The following is a 21,385-nucleotide window of genomic DNA, read 5'->3' on the forward strand; positions in this document are numbered from 1 at the left end:
TTTGGACTTTAGTCCCGTTTAAATTAAAAAAAAAACTAATTGCTTTTATTTTCTGTTTACATGCATGAGAAATAAAGATTTTTTAAATTATTTTTATATGTAATATTCAAAAGATAGACTATTAACTAAATTCTAAACTTAAATCATAAATATTAAATTTAAATTTTAAATTCTCATAGTGTAAAAATAAAGTGTTGGCCAATATTGATAAAAAAATCTAATTGCTTAACTTTTTTTTTCATGTAAAAAAGTAGATTAATATAAAAAATAAAATTGCGTCTATCTTTAATCAGTTTTTAAAATAATTAAAAATAGAGATATAAGATAAAATTTAAACTAGTCCAAAATCATACATATATTGCAACTATTATATTGCAGTTAAGCAAGCAAAGAGATTATATTGCAACTATTATATAGAACTAGTAACAATTATCTTATCAACAAGAAAAGCCAAAGACATATATTACTAGACCAAAAAAAAAAAAATATATGACAACTAAATGGTAATTAATAACTAAATGTGTCTTATAAAAAAAAGCTAAAGAAATATATTATAAGACAAAGAATTAAAAACATGAGAAACAAATGGTAACTAATAAATAAGTTTAAGACATCAACATACATATTTGTGTCTAAATTCATGATGTATATAAAAACTAACAAACATAGTCACGATTTTAAAATGCTGCCTAAAACTAATACTCTAATAGCATCGGTGGATATAAATTGCATTATTGCATAACTGGATAACTGATCATGTACGCATTATCCTACACGCAATAAAGTGATACTTATGAAATTTTACTTATATCGAGCTAGGTATCTAAAAAAATAAGGAAAAGCATATTCGCAGCTTGAATTGAATTGAATCACTTTTCTCCTTTGCTGCGGGAGCTGCTCCTTACTAAAATAGTTTTTTGGCGGTGAGAGAGAGAGAGAGAGAGAGAGAGAGAGAGAGAGAGAGGGGAGGGAGGCAGAGAGCGAGGTTCGCTGCTTCTGTTGTGTTTCGATCATCCATCCTAACGCCAATTGCGTGGTGTTAATGTTAATGTTTATCCCCTTCTTCCATTTCTTCCTCTTTTGACTTTCTTCTTCTTCTTCTTCTTCTTCTTCTTCTTCTTCTCTCTTCAACTCACTTTCTTCTCTTCCAATATTAATGGCTTCCTTCTTCCTTCGCCGCAAAATATTCTCTCGCTCTCTACTAGGTTCGCTCTCGTTACTCTCTTCTACCGGCTATCATTTCCGTCCAATTATTCATTCCCCGTGCAAATTTGTTTCCAGGTAGTAAGGATCCTCTTCGTGCCTACTTCCAATTCAAATTTGATTGCTTAAGTAGTGCTTCTTCCACCAAGGTGCATCCATACACCACCTCTACTCATGGTTCCATCAGAAACGATTTCACTGACTTGACGTAAGCTTACATTGCATTGCTTTTCAATCTGCTCTCTTTACATTAGTTTCGGAACTTTGCACGAAACCTGTTTGTGATAATGCTCTTTTGTATTCGTTACTGAAATTCTTAATTGCTATTTATCATTTGATAATTAAGTTAAAAGCTGCACTGGCATTGATATTGATTTTATCATTTTATGGTTCTGAAGCCTCATGATTGATTTTTGGTTGTTTTAGCTCCCCTCATACTTGGTATCCACAGGCCAGAAGGAAACATCGCAGGATTATCCTGCATGTTGGTCCCACAAATAGTGGTAAAACGCATCAGGCTTTGAAGCAACTTGAGTCAAGTGATTCTGGTAACTCCATTTTTACAGTGTAGGATAGCCAAGAAAGAGGGAGGATGAGAGCTTTGTAAATGGGCTAAGTATTTTTGCGCTATGCAGGTTTATATTGTGGTCCTTTAAGATTGTTGGCATGGGAGATAGCAAAACGGCTGAACAAGGCAAATGTTCTTTGTGACCTTATTACTGGTCAGGAGAGAGAGGAGGTTGATGGTGCCAAACATAAGTCTGTTACAGTAGAAATGGCCGATGTATCATTTGATTATCAGTGTGCCGTCGTTGATGAAATTCAGGCAAGTCAATTTTTCATTGTGAATCCTTTTTTCAAATTGTGTCCTGTGTAGCTTGTAGGAACATTTGGTTTCATATGAGGCTAGATTATAAGTTTCAGGTTCAAGTCTCATCTTGATTGTGTCATGTAAGTTTTTCAGTTTCAAAACTGTTATTAAATTTATAATTAAGAGAGTATCTATTTCAGTAAAGTGTCTACATGTGAGGAGGCATAGGTAACTCAGGGAGATTTTTTTTTTTTTTTAATGAAAATACTACCTTATAGGTTTTTCATTGGTCTACTAGTTGTGACTTATTTCCACTACTAATCTTCATCTATCTTTCTGCATCCAGATGTTAGGATGTACTAGCAGAGGTCATTCATTTACACGTGCTTTATTAGGAATAGCTGCTGATGAACTTCATCTCTGTGGTGATCCAGCTTCTGTTCCCCTTATTCAAGAGATATTGAAAGTTACTGGTGATGATGTTGAGGTATCAGAAAAACATCGCCTAGACCAAACAAGCAATTATTTCCTTTTCTTCTTTTATTTTGGTGGTGGTGGCAGTAAGCAATGAGGGCCAAGCCAGTAGAGTAGACTGATTATAGTTATTGCTATTTTCATTCCTGTGGATTTTCCATTTTGGTAATTACTGATCGATAAAATTCTCTCCCTCATGTGTGCTGCAGGTTCACTATTATGAGAGGTTATCACCCTTAGTGCCATTGAAGGTCCCTCTTGGATCCTATTCTAATATAAGAAATGGTGATTGCATTGTAACCTTTTCACGCCGAGACATTTACAAATTAAAGGTGAGATCTTACAATTTTTATATCAGAATATTTTTTTTTGTGAATTTACTTGCATATTTCATTCGCTTGTCTTATATACACAATGGACTAACTAGTAAAAGTTGGCATTCACATTGTTCAGAAGAAAATTGAGAATCAAGGAAAGCATCTTTGTTCAGTAGTATATGGTTCGCTGCCACCAGAAACTCGAACAAGGCAGGTGTGGACTCTTACCTAAGTTTTAATTTCCCTGTTGACTTTCACTTGTTTCACGGAAATCTGATATTTGAATTTCAAGTTTTACTCTTTCCATACAAAAATTTATGCTATTTGTTTCCTTATTTAGAAAACTTCACGTGTGCCAACAATTGACAATAAATATCATGCTAGGCAAAATCAGTTGTGCTCCAGTGTTATTTATAATGGATTGTATTTGGATGGCAACCCTTAAGGATTTTCTGAGTTGAAATTTTAATTAGGACTTCAGGCAAGCATGTTCAATGATGCAACAAGCGAGTTTGATGTTCTAGTGGCCAGTGATGCCATCGGAATGGGTCTTAATTTAAACATATCTAGGATCATATTTTCAACCTTGAAGAAGTTTGATGGTTTTGAATTTCGGGACCTGACTGTACCTGAAATAAAACAGATTGCAGGTAACACAAGATTCAACTAAGTAGATAGACACCTTTTTGAAATAAAGAAAAAAAATAAAGTCAAGAATTGTTCTTTATGTCATGTTATTAGAAATTAACCAAATTATATTTTTATATTCTATTCAAATTTGGAGACTTGGATATTTGAATCTTATTTTATTCCGGTGTTTTTGAATGCATATTATTGCAGGGAGAGCTGGTAGATATGGGTCAAATTTTCCTGTTGGAGAAGTAACATGCATAAATGCAGGGGATCTACCCTTGCTTCATTCATCTTTAAACTCCCCATCACCCACTTTAAAGGTAACTTGACTTCGATCACTGTATATGTATGTGTTCCTGGACCAAAAAAGTTGATGAAGAAGAAAAAATGAACAAGAAGGCTCACTTTAAGTATGAATCACTTTATGTCAAGCCTTTTGTTGATAACTTGATATGAATAAATTTCTTTATTTCAAGACTTCTATTTTGATGATTTATGTTTAACGCTTAATCTGATGCAGTGTGCTGGATTACTTCCTACTTTTGATCTAATGTATATGTATTCACGTCTGCATCCCGAATATGGTTTCTGTCAAATACTGGTATGGTATATCTTCCTGTTACTGCCAGCCCTATCTTCCAATCTTTTATCTATTGGTATACCAGTCAAATTGTTTACCCTATGCAAATGCAAGTATCAAGTTTGGTGATTGGTAATTACTTGCTAAGAGAACAAGATGATTTGTCCGCTCTATCCATCAAACTATCAACCTTGAAGATCACTAGACCTGTTAACTTGTAAATGTTTTTATCTTGTAATTCCCAAAACTAAATGTTGATTAAAATTTCTTTTATGTTGCAGGACCATTTCCTTGGCAATGCCAAATTATCCGCAAATTATTTCATTGTTAATTGTGAACAATTATTGGTATGTCTTTTTTATAGACCCATTTAATTGCCACCATTGCATAGAAGTATTGGAAAATTTTCAAATGTAGGTGTTCTAGTAATTTTAACTGTTGGTTTCAATTAATAATTATATATATTTTTTATAATTGAGATCAACGGTTAAAACCATTGGAACATCGATGTTCTTGGTACATTTGAAATTCTTCCAAAAGTATTTCCTTTTTATTCAGCAGAAATATCAATTACCAAATATTTCCATTATTTGATTATCGCTTATTGACTTCTCTTTTAATTATTATGTGGGTACATGGTGGCACTAGAAAGTGGCTGCTGTTATTGATGAATTCCCCCTATCATTGCATGATAAATACCTTTTTTGTATCAGGTACATTATGTTTTCAGAAAATAATAAATTTTCAGAATGTAAGGCCTAGTTTATAGGATTGTTAGATGAATTGAAAACCCAACGGAATGAACAAATTAGGGTGCCCGAACTTTGTATCCCTTAAAAATTTCAAGGAATTAGATAACAAATGCCTTTAAGTAGATAAGAATAGTAACTTGGAAGTTTTTGAAGCATTCAATACATTGAAAGTGTATTGAAAATTTTAAAAACTTGAATTTTCAATGAAATCTTCCTTAACAAGTCTCCTTGTTAACCAAATCCAATTTTCAGTCCAGCTGACATGGACGATGAGATCTCAGCTCAAGGCCTGACACAGGTAGTAACAATATTTCTTCATAAAGTATGTTGTCGTTACTTTGAATGGTCATAAATATGACACAACTTATGATGAACCAGTTTGCAGAGAACTATGCAAAGAGAGGCCTTGTTCGGCTTCGAGAAATATTTACACCAGGGACACTTACTGTGCCCAAGACACCGGCTGCTCTTAAGGAGCTTGAATCAATCCACAAGGTGAGAGTTTTTCTTTTTTTTTTTTTTTTTTTTCAAAAATAACCTTTAAAATTCTTTTTGGGTTGAAAGGTGATGGTCATGCATAATTTCCATCACTTCAATGACCATTTTAATAATCTCGTGCTTTACGGAATGGGCAATATTTTCTTTCGTTAGGTTGGTGAAATATTTTTACGTCCATTTTTCAACTGATATTATAAATGGTGCCTAAATGGTAGGTTCTTGATCTCTATGTTTGGTTGAGTTTTCGATTGGAAGAATCTTTTCCAGATCGGGAGCTGGCTGCATCCCAAAAGGCCATTTGTAGCATGTGAGTCTCTTGCCTTGTGTTAATGACTTAATGTCGGTGTTGCCCATTTTACTCCTGACGATATATTTATGAATTTGAATTTATAAGGTTGATTGAAGAATTCCTGGAAAGACTAGGGTGGCAGATGCCAATGGCCAGAAGGTTGCCTTCGCGTAAAATGTCGACTTCTCTGTCATCTCATCATCACACCAGGCGATCTTTATAGCTACTTGCCCCCGTAGTCTTTGACTACACATGTATTCTTTTTTAACAACCCCTCTCTCCCTCCCTCCCTTTACATGTATTCATACTGTTTACATTGTTTCATAAAAGGAAATTAGAAATTAATTCATATGATTCTTTTTTCACTTTCAATAGAATAACAGATCCAACTGAAAATGCTTGTCAATCTTGGAGATTTTCTTTTCTCCTCCCCTCTTTGGGTGATTTCCTTCCATTGTTCGCTTAGAGCTTTCATGGAATTTTATACCATGAGTATTATAAAACGCACTTGCCTTAAAATTACAAAATGGGTGTATATATAGCATACTCATGAATCCAACTTTGCACAAGTTAGGAACCACCGTTACTGGTATCATTTTTAGAATATGTAGGTTCCTTTTTCTCATGGGAAAGGGGGGGGGGGGTGAGGGGGTGAAATGAGGGAATCTAATCACTAGGAAAATTTGCTTTCTTGGAACTGAATCCTACTTCCGGAAACACCACTAACTAGTAACGAGATTGTTGCGTTGGATCTGTGCCATCAAATCCTCGATGTGTTGCTTCTCTTTGATCATGTTCTTGGAGTCGAGTTCTCCCAGCAGTAGCTTCAGCGTGACTTCCTTTGGAGTTAATCCCTGCAACACCATCTACTCAGAATGAGGAAGCACTCTCAAGCTTTCCGCTTCTACACATACCATGCACCAAAAGCGTGTAAGTTCCCACTTCAGGGCTTAAGTCATTTCTCAACATGTGATCCAACAGAAACCTGAGCACCTTCATCCTCTTCTTCCTGCAGCACATCTTCAACAATGGATGATATGTCTCAAGTTCAGGCTTACATGAGCTATCTTCCATCTCCTTGAGCAACCTCAGGGCAGTCTCTTCCCTCTGGTGAGTACAAGCAATACTAATCATAGTATTGTAAGTCATCACATCCCTCACAACACCTTGTTTTGGCATATCCTCAAACACATCACGAGCATCTTTAATCCTACCAGCTTTGCCAAGAATGAATATCAATGAGCTATAAAATGCCGTGTCAGGCACACACCCATCAACCTTCATCTTTCCATACAACTCCAAAGCTTCTTTGAGCAAGCATCACAATTGTGTAAGTCACAGCATTAGGGGTGCAACCATTTCCCCTCATCTCCTCCATAACTCGGTCCACTTTGCGAAAATCCTTCTCGCGGCAATATGATTCAACGAAAGTAGTGTATGAGAACGCATCAGGGTGAAACCCATGTTCCTTCATGTCCTCCATTGCTTTCTTGGCCCATTCAAATTTCCTAACTTTGCACCACCCATGTATCAAAACATTGAAAGAATGGGAATTCAAAGGAACCGAACCCTTGAACTCCAAAAGAGCATCATGGGCATGCTCAACACTATTCCCTTTCATCAATGCATCCATGAGAGCATTCAACATTGCTGTGTCCTGTTTGACACCAAACTTCCCCATTCTGCGAAACACTTAAATGGCATATTCATGCTTGCCAGCCTTTGCAAGCCTCCTCATAACCTTAACCAATGTGTCCGAGGTAACGTACCCTTGTTGAAGATGAGCCATTTCCTCCAGTAACTCCCACATGAGATCGAAATTCTTCGACTTTGCCAGGATATCGACCATGAAAATGTATAGTTGAGGAGAATGCTCATAACCTGTTTGTTTTGCCCATGTGAAAAACCCAAAAGCCGAGACCCAATCATTACTGAATCTCTTCAGAATCTGTTCAACCAAACCTTTTGAAACCTTAAAACCGCTCAGTTGAGCAAGTGCTTGAGCGACTTTCTTAGGGTTAGGATTTGGTTGAATTAGTTCCACATTGTTTAGGATAGCAAATGGGTGGCCTAGGCTATAAATATGAGGCTAAATTCTCCATATTTTTTGCACCAGTCGGAAACATTTAAAGCTTGTATCTGACTTTTCTTTTCCTCATATTTGCTTTGAGAGTGTGGGTGTAATGGGGTGCCGGTGTTAGAGAGAAAGAAGTCTATGTGTTGAAACAATTTTCACATAGTGATATTCTTTTGTTGTCATTTGACAATGGCCGTGGTTTTTTTCTCCAGTAATTGGGGTTTTTCACGTTAAATTCTTGTGTTGTAATTGTGTCTATTTTATTTCTCTGTGAAAGGTATTTTCTCAAGGGAGAATGGTGTACTATTCCCAACATGTGGTATCAGAGCTTCGGTTCGGTGGGATTTATTCTTAGTATGCTCTGTAGTTGCAGCCTAGTCTGACCTTCCACATCAGAAAAGAATTTTGTCCTGTGGCTTGAGGTTGATCTTTGGTTGCTGTTGTTGTTGCTGGAAGGCAGTATGACACTATGAGAGTGCAGTTTGGAAAGGTTCTGGCTAAGGAAAGACTTGGTATTTAAGTGTGTCCATTGTAACCCACCTCTCTTTCCTGGGGACCCTTCCTAGTGCACGGTCTACAGTTGAGTTATACTATTCTAGTATACAGTTGCAACAATGTCAGGATATTCAAGTGCTGTGAAGTTTGAAATAGAGAAATTTGATGGAAGAATCAATTTTGACTTGTAGCAAATACAAGTCAAGGATGTGTTGATACAATCAGGTTTGCACAAGGCGTTGAAGGAGAAGTATCCTCATGGTATTGCCGCACTGCCATGGATAAGGATAAGTTGTGGCAATCGGGTCCACAATTGCACACGGGCATTGGTTGGCGTTGAGATGCAAGGTGTGTGGTGGAGTTATGTCGATGGCTGAAGAACTTTCAGGAAAAGCCAATTTGGAAGTTACACTATGAATTTTCAGCAAGGTTTCGATCTATACCAAGGCGAAATGTTTGGAGTGGTCTAATTCCAAGTGAGTATACTTTCATGGTGGAGTATGATAGTTCTCTGAACTATGATTGTTGGTATAGACAATGGCAGCAAAGAATTGTCGGTGTTGACTATGGAAACTGAAGATGTGTGACTATTTCAATCAAGGTGGAGATTGTTAGGATTTGGTTGAATTAGTCCCACATTTCTTAGGATAGCAAATGGAGTGGGTGACCTAGGCTATAAATATGAGGCTAAGTTCTCCATATTTTTTGCACCAGTTGGAAACACTTAAAGCTTGTATCTGACTTTTCTTTTCCTCTATACTCTTTGATTAGAGAGTGTTGTGAGGTGTAGTTAAATATTTGCTTTGAAAGTGTGGGTGTACTGGAGTGCCGGTGTTAGAGAGAAAGAAGTCTATGTGTTGTAACAATTTTCACATAGTGATATTCTTTGGTTGTCATTTGACAACGACCGTGGTTTTTTTCTCCAATAATTGGGGTTTTCCACGTTAAATTCTTGTATTGTGATTGTGTCTATTTTATTTCTCTGCAAAAGGTATTTTCTTAAGGGGGAATGGTGTATTATTCCCAACACTCAGGAGATGGGTGCTTTTCCTTTAGAAGGGTGGTGATTGCTTCGACCTCTCCAAGGTTGTTTGGCTAGGAAGTTGGGGTGATGACAAATTTGGGAGTGGGATGAATGAGGTGGCCGTCGACCCAAGGAGCAAGTGAAGGGATAACGAAGTCTTCGTCGTAGTCGCCATTGGGAGAGGTTGGGTTTTCGGAGAATTTGACCCAAACAGGGAGTTCGTACAACTCGGGGGTTGGCTGCGTGGTTGAATCAGCCACGGTGTTGGAGAAGCAGTAGAAGCCACTGAAAGCAGTGGTTCGTGTAGAAAGATTCTTGCGGAGTGCGGACGAAGTGGTTCAGGAATCGTAATTTGGAGAGCATTTTGGCTTTGCTTGAAGTCAGCACACGAATAGAATTGTATATAGCTTATAATTCTATTCAATCTGTACCGCATTCATTGGATTGATACGATATTTGTAATTTTTTTAAGTTGGATATATCTGTATAATTTAAAAAAAAATTGTTTTAAAGTCTTTTTAATTTTAGAAAATTAATTTTTTTACATGTTTAAGCCTATTTATTCCTAAAATATTATCAATAAAAATTCTCTTGAATAACGAAAGAAAAATAATAATACAAGATCTAAGTTTAATTATTCTAAGTTAAAGTACAACATAAAAAATTAAAAATAAGATATCATAAAATTCATAAAACAACACACTAAAATTCATATCATATTAGGGTTTATTTTCTTAAACTATGCTATTTATATGAGACGTGTGGATATGCAGATCGGATCCGCAGATATCACTGCCAAATCCATAATCTGATCCGATGGCTCTGCAAATTAGATAATATCCGTAAAATTTGGATCGGATGTGGTTAATTACCGCAGATATTATCCAATTCATGTACAGCACTAGGAATAGAGGTGAGAACCGAATCAGTGATTGAACTAATCGGATTACCAAATTACTAGTTAATTGGTGGATTATAAATTAAATTAATTAATCTGATCATGTTTAAATAAAAATATAAAATAATCACTTAACAAGCATTAAACTTATATTAATAGAAAATCAGAAAAGCTCTACATCCATGTAATTTTTTCATCCAAGTTATCCAAGTAACTTCAATCAGACGTGCCTCTCCAACCCCCTTACGCGTTTGTTATACACGCGCCTCATATAACGTAAACCTTGTTCTCTTCTCGTGTTTTTGTTCTTCTTCTTCTTCTTCTTTTTCAACCTAATAAAATTTGTCGTTCTCCTCTGTTCGCATTTTTCTTCTCTGCTCGCATTCTTCATTATTGATCTGCATTAGATTTAACGTAATAAGATCCGTCGTTCTTCTTCTTCGTTTTCTTCTTAGATCTACACTTCTGAATGGAAACAATGAATGATTCAACTTCAAATCAGTTGAATGAGGTTATTACATTGAGACAGCTACGAAATGATTGTTGCATGATATCACAATAATCTTAAACACTGAACAAAGTAAAAGGAGGCTACCGAACCGAACAACATTTATTTGGTGAATCAAAATCACAAAGGCCACCGAACCGAACAATATTCATGTGGTGAATAAATGGTGATCGACTTTCAATCAACAAGAATAGTATTTCTCCTCCTCTTCCTCCCCATCCTTCTTCTTTCAAATTCGCGCACGTAGGTTCTTCTTCTGCTTCTTCTTCTTCGCGCACGCAGATTCTTCTTCTTCTTCTTCTCCTTCTTCTTTTGTTATAATCATCTCCAACAACACCAACATTTTGCTCGGTTAAGTGGAGTTGCTCATTTTGATTCACTTGATTATTAATGTATTCAGTTGAGTCCTTGTGCATGCAGAAATATTTTTATTACTGATTGAATGTTTATCATATTTTATTCAGCACATGATTGGTATTTGGTTCAGTGGTGTTGGTCATTTTGGTTCACCTGATTGTTATGTGTTCAGTTGACTTCTTTTGCATGGAAAAATGTTATTCTTTATGATTGAATGTTTATAACGTTTTATTCAGCACATGAATGTTGCTCGGTTCAGTGGAGTTGCTCATTTTGATTTACTTGATTGTTAGTGTGTTCAATTGAGTCTTTGTGCATGTAGAAATATTTTTCTTGATGATTAAATATTTTATGACGTTTTATTCAGCACATGAATGATGTTCGGTTCAGTAGAGTTGGCCATTTCGGTTCATTTCTGTTCTGCACAATTTAAAACTCTTCCTCCTCACCTTCTACTGCTTCTTCACCAGGGAGAGAAAGAGGAAAAGACAAAAAAAAAATACAGCAGCAATAACAATAAAAGAATGAAGATAATGAGAAAACACGTGAAGAAGAAGGAACACAAAAAAAAAGGAGGAGAATGAGGAAGAGGAGGAAGGCAAATCTATGTTGCTGCTTTTGTTCGTTTCTGGTTGTTCTTTGCCAAATCTTCTCGCGATTCTTCTCCAGTAGTGGTTTTCGCAGAGAACATGACTTAAATTTGAGTGATTTTGAGAGAGATTCGAAGAAGGGGAGCGATTTCGTGTTGAGGAAGAAGTAACGTTTTTTCATAATGAACGCGAAGTAACGAAGGGTTTTTGAGCGTGTGTTTGAACTCGTCATTACTGCGCGTGACTCTATTTGAACTTGGGCCAACTTGGTTACATGATTACATGAATGTGTAGCGCGCCCGATAGAAAATATATATTTTCACTAACATACTAACAACAATCAATTATCAATTTTTAAAAATAACTAATAAAAAAATTTCAATTAACGTTAAGTTTATATTAAAATAATTAAATAAGAATAACAATCAAATATTAAACCTACATTAAAAGGACATCAATTAAGTATTATACATTAAAACAATAATAATTGCAATATTAAAACAACAACAATAAAATATTCTATACAAATTTCAATTAGCATCAAATTTCTATTTTAAACTTATATTAAAATAGCAACAATTTATATACAAATTCTAATTGCTTTTAAATTTGCGAAAGTATCATGCTATATAAATTCCAATTAACGTCAATTTATCTATGCTACACAACATTGAAAAAGTAAATAAATAAAAGCTCACCTCTGTAGAAATTCAAAAGCAAAATCAAATCCTCAATGTTCTAATAGAATTTCATAGTATTCCGATCACAGAACCAAAGCCAGAAGAAGCATGAGGCAAAGAGGGTCAAAATTAACAAACATTAACCATTGTAACTATATTAAAACAGGATTTGTAGCAGCAATCATTCAAATGGCTAAATCATTAAAAATTAATCATCAAATAACTAAAAAAAACTCACCTTGACTGCACACAAGGAAGAGGGAAACAGAGGACTAAGACACAGTGAAGCACAGTAGAAGGGCGCGGTGATGCAGAAGAAGACGCGTACGGCGCGGCGCCGAGACGGGGCCAGCGAGAGGCAACGACAGAAAAGATTGAGGCTTTGAAGAGTAGGTTGGAGCCTTGGAGGGTGGCTTCTTTGAAGAGTAGTTTTTTTTTTCAAAGAATTTTAATTTTGAACCGGTTCTCATTCAAAAACTTGTCGATTTATTAATTTTTAATAAAATCCGTCGATTTATCAGTTTTTAATAAAACCGGTCAGATCAAATCGATTTTATTGGTTCTTATCCTTTTTAGATCTTATGTTCAACCCAAATCAATTTTGAGGCCGGGTCACCAATTTTTCGATCCGATTGTCTGAATCGGTCCAACTTTTATAACTATGGTCACAAGTTTTACTCAGTGGCCGAAGCTGACCTTTTATTGATAGCTGACTAGTTTATGTTTAAAACATAGGTAACCTTTATTTGTCTTTTATTTTTGAAAAAGTGAAATATAGATATATGACCTTTTAATTCAAGAACAAATGCGTTATTCAAAATTGAAAAATACAAAACTATCCCTCGTCATTTGAATTGCATGACATATGAGTCCTCCCGTATAATTTTCTTAGCCAAACGTAATAGAGTTGGTTGATGTGGCAGGCCAGATACTCATGTATCACTTATGTCTCTATTATGGAGCTGACATTGTCTGTTTTAAAAAGGTAATGGGACAATTTGGTTCCCATCATTCAAAACTACATTTTTTTGAAGTGAGGAATGTTTTGTTTCATCCCTGACAATACATAATGACAACGATGCCCATTACACATAGAATTACATTATGTCCTAGCATAATAGAAGATCATAGTTCTGAAAATCAGACCAGACTGATCAGTTGGACCAATCTAACCGTGAACCGATAGCATCAATGCTTTGGTTCATCACCTGAAACTGTTCAATTAGAAATTGGATGTGAACCGTTGAATCGATGGGTTTTATTGAAAGATGCTGTTTCGATAAGCTTTAAACAAAAAAAAAGGAAAGAAAGATGCCAACCTTGTGACCCCGCCAGGCCGCCACCACCCCTTCCTTAAGATTTGAGATTTCAGAAAACAACAAATATGAGCTGCCCATGGGAGCCATTACTGCCGTCCGTCGCACCTGGGCTTCTCTCTTCATCCTATCGGAGTTCTCTAAGTCTCCAATCCCCGTTTTCTCTCAGACTCACCAATCGCAGACGCGCAACTTCTTCCTCAAGCATCCGTCATCTTTGTCTGCTCGCTGTCGTGCTAGCTATCGTCTTCGTCTGCTCTCTGCTTACTGTCGTCTTTGTCTAATCTCTGCTCACTGTCGTGTTCATATGCTCTCTCCTCGCCGTCGTCGTCGTCTGCTCTCTGCTTGCGGTCGTCTTTTTCTGCTAACTCTACTCGCCGTCGTGCTCGCCATCTCAGACCAAAGGTCAATGCTCACTACTCACTTGTTCGTTTTTTTTTATTTTTTTAATGCTCTATTCGGAAATCAAATTACAGGTTTATTAATTGATTATTGAATGTTTTGTGATTTTATTGAATGATTAGTTGATTAGTTTTGGCTGTTTTGTTGTGCTGTTGTTGTGCTGATGTTTTGTGATTTCTTTGCTGTATGTGTGTTTGTGTTGTGTTTTACTATTTTGTGATTTAATTATGCTTAGATGGTGAATGTCTTCATGATTTATTGATTTCAGTTATGTAGGATTTTGTAATTTCTTTGTAATTTGCATAGTAATGTGCTGCTGGAGATTGAATTGTTGCTATTTTGTGTTTGTGTTTTACTGTTTTGTGACTTAATTATGCCTAGATGGTGACTGTCTTCATGATTTATTGATTTCAGTTATATAGGATTTTGTGATTTTTTTGCTTAGTGATATGCTATTGGAGACTGAATTGCTGCTATTTTGTATTTGTGTTTGTGTTTTACTATTTTGTAACTTAATTATGCTTAGATGGTGACTGTCTTCATGATTTATTGATTTTAGTTATATAGTGTTTTGTGATTTCTTTGCGTAGTGATGTGCTGCTGGAGATTGAATTGTTGCTGTTTTGTTTTTGACTTTTTGTGTTTAAATTTTGAGTTTGTACTTAAACAAGTTCATAAGCCTTTGCTTGATGACATTTTATGTAGTATTTTAAATTTAGAAGACATCTTAGATTTATAGTAGACTAAAATTATATTTTAAAATATTTATTTATAATTTATTTATTATTTTATTATAACAATTTTTCCTATTGAACCACGGTTGAATTGGTTGGACTAGTGAATCAGTGACTAAAACCATAGTTATCAAACCCGGCTTGACCCGGTCGATTCGACCGGAAATCCGGTCATCTGGCCGAGCCGAGCCACTCGTTGAACCGGCCGTGCAATGAACCCGGTGGAACCCGGTTCGACCCGACGAGTTTTGATGAAAAATGGTGACCCGGCCGGGTGATTTGACCCGGTCCGGGTGGTAAAATTTTTTTAAAATGTTGAAACAGTGTCGTTCCATTTCATCCCACCCCTCCCCCCTTTCGTTGAAATTGTGAAAGACCCTAGGCTAATCCCCCTTCCCCCATTGCCTCCAAATCTCTAATGGCATCTGAGACTCTTTGAGCTAGTGTAACCGCCGATACCCCACCAGCCAACCTCGTCTCTCCGTCAGCTCTCCGTCGTTCGAGCTATACAATTGGCAGTCCCTCACGGCCTCACTTTCACCCTCATGAATCACGACCTCACCCTCGTCACTCTTCAGGACATATTTGCCAAATCATTTCGTAGAGTATCAACCTCTTCAAGAGTTAAAAACGGTGGTGAATCTTTCAATATCCAATCCAAATGGTCATCAAATGCATCAAGACAAATTGAATCATAGCTTTGCTTTCTCATTAGATTCCTATGTTATCAAGTTATGTAATTACTAAACTAAAGATTAAATTGATATCAACATCAATTATGACAGTTGAGAGCATAGATATAAAAACCGGATTGATGATGGTAGTCGGATTGAAAAACCGGGGAACCGATCTCAAGATCAGTCCGAGTTGAGCATAGAATCGGAGAAGAATAAAATCCAATGAAAACCGGTTTGACCGGCCCTGTATTGAAAACCGGTTCGAAATTAAAATTAAAAAAAAAAAATCCCTAATGTTCAAAGAAGCCCCCCTCCAACCTACTGTCTCACACTCCCGGCACTAAAACACGGCAGAGGCAGAGCTCAAAGCCTCAACTTCTCTGTCGCAGCCTCTCGCCGGCCCTCATCCCCTCTTCGCCGCTCGCGTCTTCTTCTGCATCACCGCGCCGCTCGCATCTTCCGCTGTGCTTCGCCGTGGCTTGGTTCCTGTCTCCCTCTTCTCTGTGTGCGGCCAAAGTGAGTTTTTTTTTTCTATTTTTTTTAGTTATTCAATTATAATTTTTAATGATTTGGCCATTCAGGTGATTGTAGCTGTTGATCCGGTTTTAATGTAGCTGCAATGGTTATTTTTTGCTGATTCTGACCCTCTCTGCCTCGTGCTTCCTCTGGCTTTGGTTCTGTGATCGGAATACTGTGACATTTTATTGGAACACTGAGGCTTTGGTTCTGCTTCTGAACTTCTGCAGAGGTGAGCTTTTTTTTTCAATGCAGTGTAGAATATATAAATTGATGTTAATTGGAATTTGTATAGAATGACACTTGATCGCAAATTTGAAAGCAATTGGAATTTGTATATAAATTGTTGCTGTTTTAATGTAAGTTTAAAATAGAAATTTGATGCTAATTGGAATTTGCATAGAATACTTGATACTTGATTGTTGCTGTTGTTTTAATGTAAGTTTAATACTTAATTGATGCTGTTTTAATTTAGGTTTAATATTTGATTGTTACTCTTATTTAATTGTTTTAATGTAGGTGTAATGCTAATTGAAATTTTCCTATTAGTTACTTTTAAAAATTGATAATTGTCGATTGTTGTTACTGTGTTAGTGAAGATATATTTTCTATTAATGTAGGTTTAATACTTGTTAATTGACTATTTTATATTTTTATTTAAGTAGGACCGGTTACTTACCGGTTAAACTAGTGACTCAGTAGTCTGATCAGTTCGATTACCAGTTCGGTTCTGACAACTATTGGTGATAAAGAAACTATGTTTAATCTTTTGTTCTCTTTGCTTATAGGTTGTGGCCGCAGAACTTGAATTGAATCATGGATGCTGTTTGATGTACTGGTGACCTGACGACTTTGATTGCAGGTGATTCTTTTAAGTTCTTTTCTTACAAATCATGTAGTTTTCTTTTTAAGAAATGTAAAGGTTATTGGGTTTGTATTTATCAAGTGATATTTAATGTTTATGTTAACTAGTATTTTGGGTATACTAATTGAATTAAACTCTATATTCTCTTATTTTATTTTGAAAAATATAATGCAATCATATTATTCTGACTTAACATTTAGTCAGTCACCAATTTTATTTTTTAGTAGTACCACAGCTGTATGCCTGTATTGGTGCAACGATGCATTTAAAGGTATAGAAGCAGCTGTGGGTGTAAGTGGGAAGTGCGTGCAAAATCAGTCTCTCTTTCACTGATTCCAGACCCAGAAAGGGTTTAGCAATGAAGAGGAGCTCTCCATGGGATGAGCCTGTTCAGAATCCTGATTCTTCTTCCAACGACATTCCTCTCCCAATTACCTCCATTGACCTCACCTCCCAAGGTCGTCTTCTCCTCCATTTTTTCCTCCATTATTGTTATTAATGCCTTTCAAGTTTCAATTTCACTCCACTCATAGATCATCTTGTTATTCTTATTCAACTCTTATTTACTACTACTCCTATGACTTCTAGGGTTACATGCATAGATTTTTGTGCTTTCCTGGAGTAATTAAAATTTCAACAATCAATGAAATTCACCACCTCGCATTTAACTTATACAAACTTGAATCAACCCATTCCAAGAATAGTAAATCAAAAGTATTTATGCCACCACTCTATCCTTTCCGTTTGATTCATGTGTCATGTTATTTACTCTCAAATTTTTTGTTTCTTATTACTAATGCAAAGTTAATTTTTGTTGTAATACAATTATGTAGCTTTCAATGCCCATAACATGTGTAACCAAATAATCAATAAGTGATGTGTTATGTTTTGGTATTTTTTACACATTCTCCGAATTATTTGTTTTGATGATTGCTTCAACTACAACAATATCGGCTCAGAAAACACGTAAAACTCTTTCGATGAGTGGTTTGGAAATAAATTGTGCACGCGTTTCTTATTATCTATAGACCATATGCTGCTTTGCATTCTTATGAATATAATTATTCATAAGCTCATGCTTGAGTGCAGATATACTCATTAGACGGGCAGAAATATATCAGGAGTACATGAAGCAGATACCAATACCAAGTCAACGAGGCTCTGTCATCCCGTTTAATTCATGGATGGGATTAGGCAAATCAATAAAGCAACTCTATGGGCAGCCTCTCCATTACCTCACAAATGTTATCCTGAAGCAATGGGATCAGTTGAGACTTAACAGCAAGGATGAATACAAACCCTTAGACAACTTGATTCATCCGACCAAAGCCGAAGCCACCATCTGGCTCATGGAAGAAGTCCATCGACAGACATCATCGCATTTTCAGATTGCCGAACTTTGGAAGCTGGATCCAATGTACAATTGTTCTGTTGATGCCATTTTTCCAACTTTAGAGAAGCATTGTGAAACCAGTTAGTTTAAAGGCTTTGTTAAGTATCCTGCAAAATGTTTACTTGCTAGGTTTTGGCAAAGAAAACTTGAACAGCTCTCTTGATCATCTCGTCCCAATTCTTTTGTTTGACTAGTCATCTGTTTTGGGGCTTCTTTTTTCTGTTGTATGTGAATATTCTAGTTCAATGGTCAAGAGTAAATTGATTTGTCAATCAGATGTGAGAAATCCCACTTTATATTAACCGATTACCAATAACCTCTACAAGAACAAAATCCATCCCTGAAAAAATGGTACCTATTATTATCTCTAACAATGATTTCCCTACTGTATAATTTTGACACTAATTCAGCAAATGAGTGACAATCAGAACACATTCTAAGATTTTTGACAACCCTTATGGGTGCACCTTGATCAGTAGTGATGAGTCCATAAGCCATGGCTAGTTTTTCACTGTGCCTACTGAGCAAATGCTCTTTCTCCTGCTCATCAACATCAAGTAAGACATTGGTTGTATTAGGGACGTATCCAGCCTCGCTTAGCCTGCAGTTTATCTCCTGTAGCATTAATCCAATTTGAGTATACTCTGCGTGCGATTCATCACCCGAGGTAAACTCTTGTATCTGTCCCTGAACCTCTATTGAGCTTGATCCAGGCACTTTCTGGATCCCTTTTTCTTTCATCTGCAGCCTCACTCTTGCAACTTCATTCCATTTTCCAGCTGATGCATATATGTTGGATAACAACACATGAATGCCAACCTTTCCAGGGTCCAGTTGAGTTATCTTCTCAGCTGCATATTGTGCCATTTCGACATTATTATGTTTCCGACAAGCAGCTACAAGAGAGCCCCATATAACATCATTAGGTTCCATAGGCATACTTTGTATAACATCAAGAGCTTCTTCCAACAACCCAGCTCGACCAAGCAAATCAACCATACATCCATAGTGAACAATCCGAGGACTAATTCCATGAGTTGTCTTCATTGACCTGAAAAGTTGCCTACCTTGGTCCACAGAGCCACCATGGCTACATGAAGTCAATAATGCCACAAAAACAACATCGTCTGGTCTAACCCCTTGTTTGAGCATCTCATTGAAAAGCTCAATTGCCCCCTTTGTATTTCCTTCCATTGCCATAACGCCGATGGCAGCAGTCCAAGCTGACACATCCCGTTTGTCCATTTTCGTGAAAATACGCAAAGCACTCTGGGGATCACCACACCTAGAAAACATATCAACCAAAGCTGTGCCAAGCTGCTTGTCAATCTGAATGTCATTTCTCTCAATGTAGGTATAGACCCACTTAGCAAGATCAAGAGCTCCTAGATATCCACAAGCAGAAGCAACACCAACCATGGTCACTCTGTCTGCTTCAATTCCCTGGTTTTGCATCTCCCTGAATAGCTCAATTGCTTCCTGAAACATGCTTACTTGAACCAAAGCACCAATCATAGTATTCCAAGAGACAAGATCACACTCTGGCATCTCATCAAAGATTTTCCAAGCTAATTCCACATCACCATCCCTGATCAAACCAGCAATTAGCGAATTCCACGTCACCACTGTCTTGTTTGGCATCTGCTCAAATACCTTGCACCCAGATTCTCTCTCACCACATTTCATGTACATGTCTATGATGGCATTGGAAATGTTTTCCCAGCCTTCAAGTCCATTTCTTAAGACATAAGCATGGGACGACTTCCCAACAATTAGATCACCTAACTGCGCGCAGGCCGCAATTGTAGATAACATTGTTACCTTATCTGGGCATGGTCCCTGTTGCAGCATTTCACGCAAAACTACTAGCACTTCAGCTGGCAGCCCATGTTGGGCATAATTCGACATGATAGTATTGTACATAACCAAATTCCTATCAACACATTCATAAAAAATTTTGCTTGCATTATCTATATCTCCACATTTCATGTACATATCAACGAGTGCATTCCCCATGACAGCATTAAGCTTGACCCCCAACTTACCAATATAAGAAGAAACTTTTTTCCCCAAATCAAGATCCTTCAACTTGGCACAAGCAGATATAACACAAACCATAGTAACCGGATTGGGTTGAATCCCAGTGTCAACCATCTCAAAGAACAGAGAAACAGCTTCCTTGGGCAAGTCCCTCCCAACATACCCATTGATCAAACTAGTCCAAGACACAACATTTCTCTCAAGCATTCCATCAAACACCTTGCGTCCCAAGTCAACTCTGCCACATTCCGCGTAGAAATGTATGAGAGAGTTTCTGACGAAGATATTTCCCTGGAAACCCATCTTAAGAAGAGCGCCATGAACTTGAAGACCCTCAGCAAAAGCCATAACTTTGGAGCACGCACTCAGCAAGGACGGGAAGGTGAACTTATCGGGTAAAATGCCCATCTCCGCCATGTGAATGTAGAGCAAGATAGCTTGGTCGCAAAGGCCAGTTGAAGCGTAACCTCTGAGCAGAGAGTTGCAGGCGAACAAGGAAACTGCGGCTGTTTCTTCATAGAAATAATCGAAAGATTTTCGAGCGTAGTCGAGGCTGTGGTAGGTTCCCACGTCGACGTAAGCGGCGATGAGGTTGTTGAGGTAAGAAGCGCTGTGAGAAAGGCCATTCTTGATGAAGTGGCAGTGTAACTGCTTGAGCTCCGTGAGGGTGTCGCAACTTCCAATAACCTTTAGAAATGACGTGCTGGTGATGGGTTTCGGAGGCTGGGTAGCTGGGGAAATGGCCACACAAGAGGGAGGAAGGGCCGTCGCGGCCATGTTTGTGTGTGTATAAGTTGAATGGGAGAAAATTGTAAAAATAAATATTTTAAAATTAATATTTTTTAAAAAATAACAATTACTAAAGATTTAATTATACGTTTTTATTTAATATAAGAATTTAATTACAAATTTTAAAATTAAAAAATATAAAAATGAATAAAATAATTAATAATTTACTTGCTTATGTGCTTTAAATTTATTTTTTAATTTTTTTTTAATAACCAAATAGTTCTAGTTTTTTTAAAGTTAGATGATTTTAAATTTTCAAGTTTAAACTAAGGCGCTATTTGGTTAATATGATTCTATTTATTATTAGTTTTTTTTTAATTTAAAATTTGAAATTTTCTTTTTTTTTTCTTAACCAATTTTTGAAGTTGTTTATTATTTAAACTTAAAATTTAAACTTTGATAAGATAACCGATGTTATAATTAACTTAATAAATATATTAATATAATGTGTCTTGTTAATATACTTT

General features: G+C 36.5%; 2 protein-coding genes and 1 long non-coding RNA gene across 6 annotated transcripts; 2 read left to right on the plus strand and 1 right to left on the minus strand.

Moving 5' to 3' along the window:
• The first annotated feature begins 705 nt into the window (after positions 1-705).
• On the plus strand, positions 706-5,906 carry LOC112749847 (DExH-box ATP-dependent RNA helicase DExH16, mitochondrial). Its single transcript, XM_025798264.3, has 16 exons — positions 706-1,205; positions 1,282-1,411; positions 1,630-1,751; positions 1,839-2,029; positions 2,361-2,501; positions 2,698-2,820; positions 2,942-3,019; positions 3,287-3,455; positions 3,646-3,758; positions 3,959-4,039; positions 4,300-4,365; positions 4,667-4,731; positions 5,023-5,068; positions 5,149-5,265; positions 5,484-5,575; positions 5,663-5,906. The coding sequence occupies exons 1-16, from the start codon at positions 1,157-1,159 to the stop codon at positions 5,778-5,780; spliced, it is 1,701 nt and encodes a 566-aa protein (XP_025654049.1). The 5' UTR covers positions 706-1,156; the 3' UTR covers positions 5,781-5,906.
• A 9,708-nt stretch (positions 5,907-15,614) lies between these two features.
• Positions 15,615-17,839, plus strand: LOC112749849 (uncharacterized). Of its 4 annotated transcripts, none has more exons than XR_003814014.2 (4): positions 15,615-15,831; positions 15,897-16,063; positions 16,620-16,693; positions 17,786-17,839. It is a non-coding gene; the product is annotated as an uncharacterized lncRNA (long non-coding RNA). The 4 variants fall into 4 exon arrangements; XR_003175233.3 differs by lacking the exon at positions 17,786-17,839 and adding an exon at positions 16,921-17,064; XR_003814013.2 differs by lacking the exon at positions 17,786-17,839 and adding an exon at positions 16,901-17,036.
• Positions 17,840-18,349: 510 nt separating this feature from the next.
• LOC112749848 (pentatricopeptide repeat-containing protein At3g22690) lies at positions 18,350-20,926 on the minus strand. The gene has a single exon (XM_025798265.2). It carries the CDS (start codon positions 20,904-20,906, stop codon positions 18,396-18,398), a length of 2,511 nt encoding a protein of 836 aa, XP_025654050.1. The 5' UTR covers positions 20,907-20,926; the 3' UTR covers positions 18,350-18,395.
• Positions 20,927-21,385: the final 459 nt, after the last annotated feature.

This window comes from Arachis hypogaea, chromosome 15 (assembly GCF_003086295.3).
Source record: "Arachis hypogaea cultivar Tifrunner chromosome 15, arahy.Tifrunner.gnm2.J5K5, whole genome shotgun sequence".
NCBI classification, from domain to species: domain Eukaryota; kingdom Viridiplantae; phylum Streptophyta; class Magnoliopsida; order Fabales; family Fabaceae; genus Arachis; species Arachis hypogaea.

Bases quoted from the DNA above. Each gene is read 5' to 3' on its own strand.
- LOC112749848 (XM_025798265.2), bottom strand. From the start codon at position 20,906: ATGGCCGCGACGGCCCTTCCTCCCTCTTGTGTGGCCATTTCCCCAGCT.
- LOC112749847 (XM_025798264.3), top strand. From the start codon at position 1,157: ATGGCTTCCTTCTTCCTTCGCCGCAAAATATTCTCTCGCTCTCTACTA. The intron at 2,030-2,360 runs GCAAGTCAATTT...TTCTGCATCCAG, and splicing joins CCGTCGTTGATGAAATTCAG to ATGTTAGGATGTACTAGCAG. The intron at 4,732-5,022 runs GTACATTATGTT...TCCAATTTTCAG, and splicing joins AAATACCTTTTTTGTATCAG to TCCAGCTGACATGGACGATG.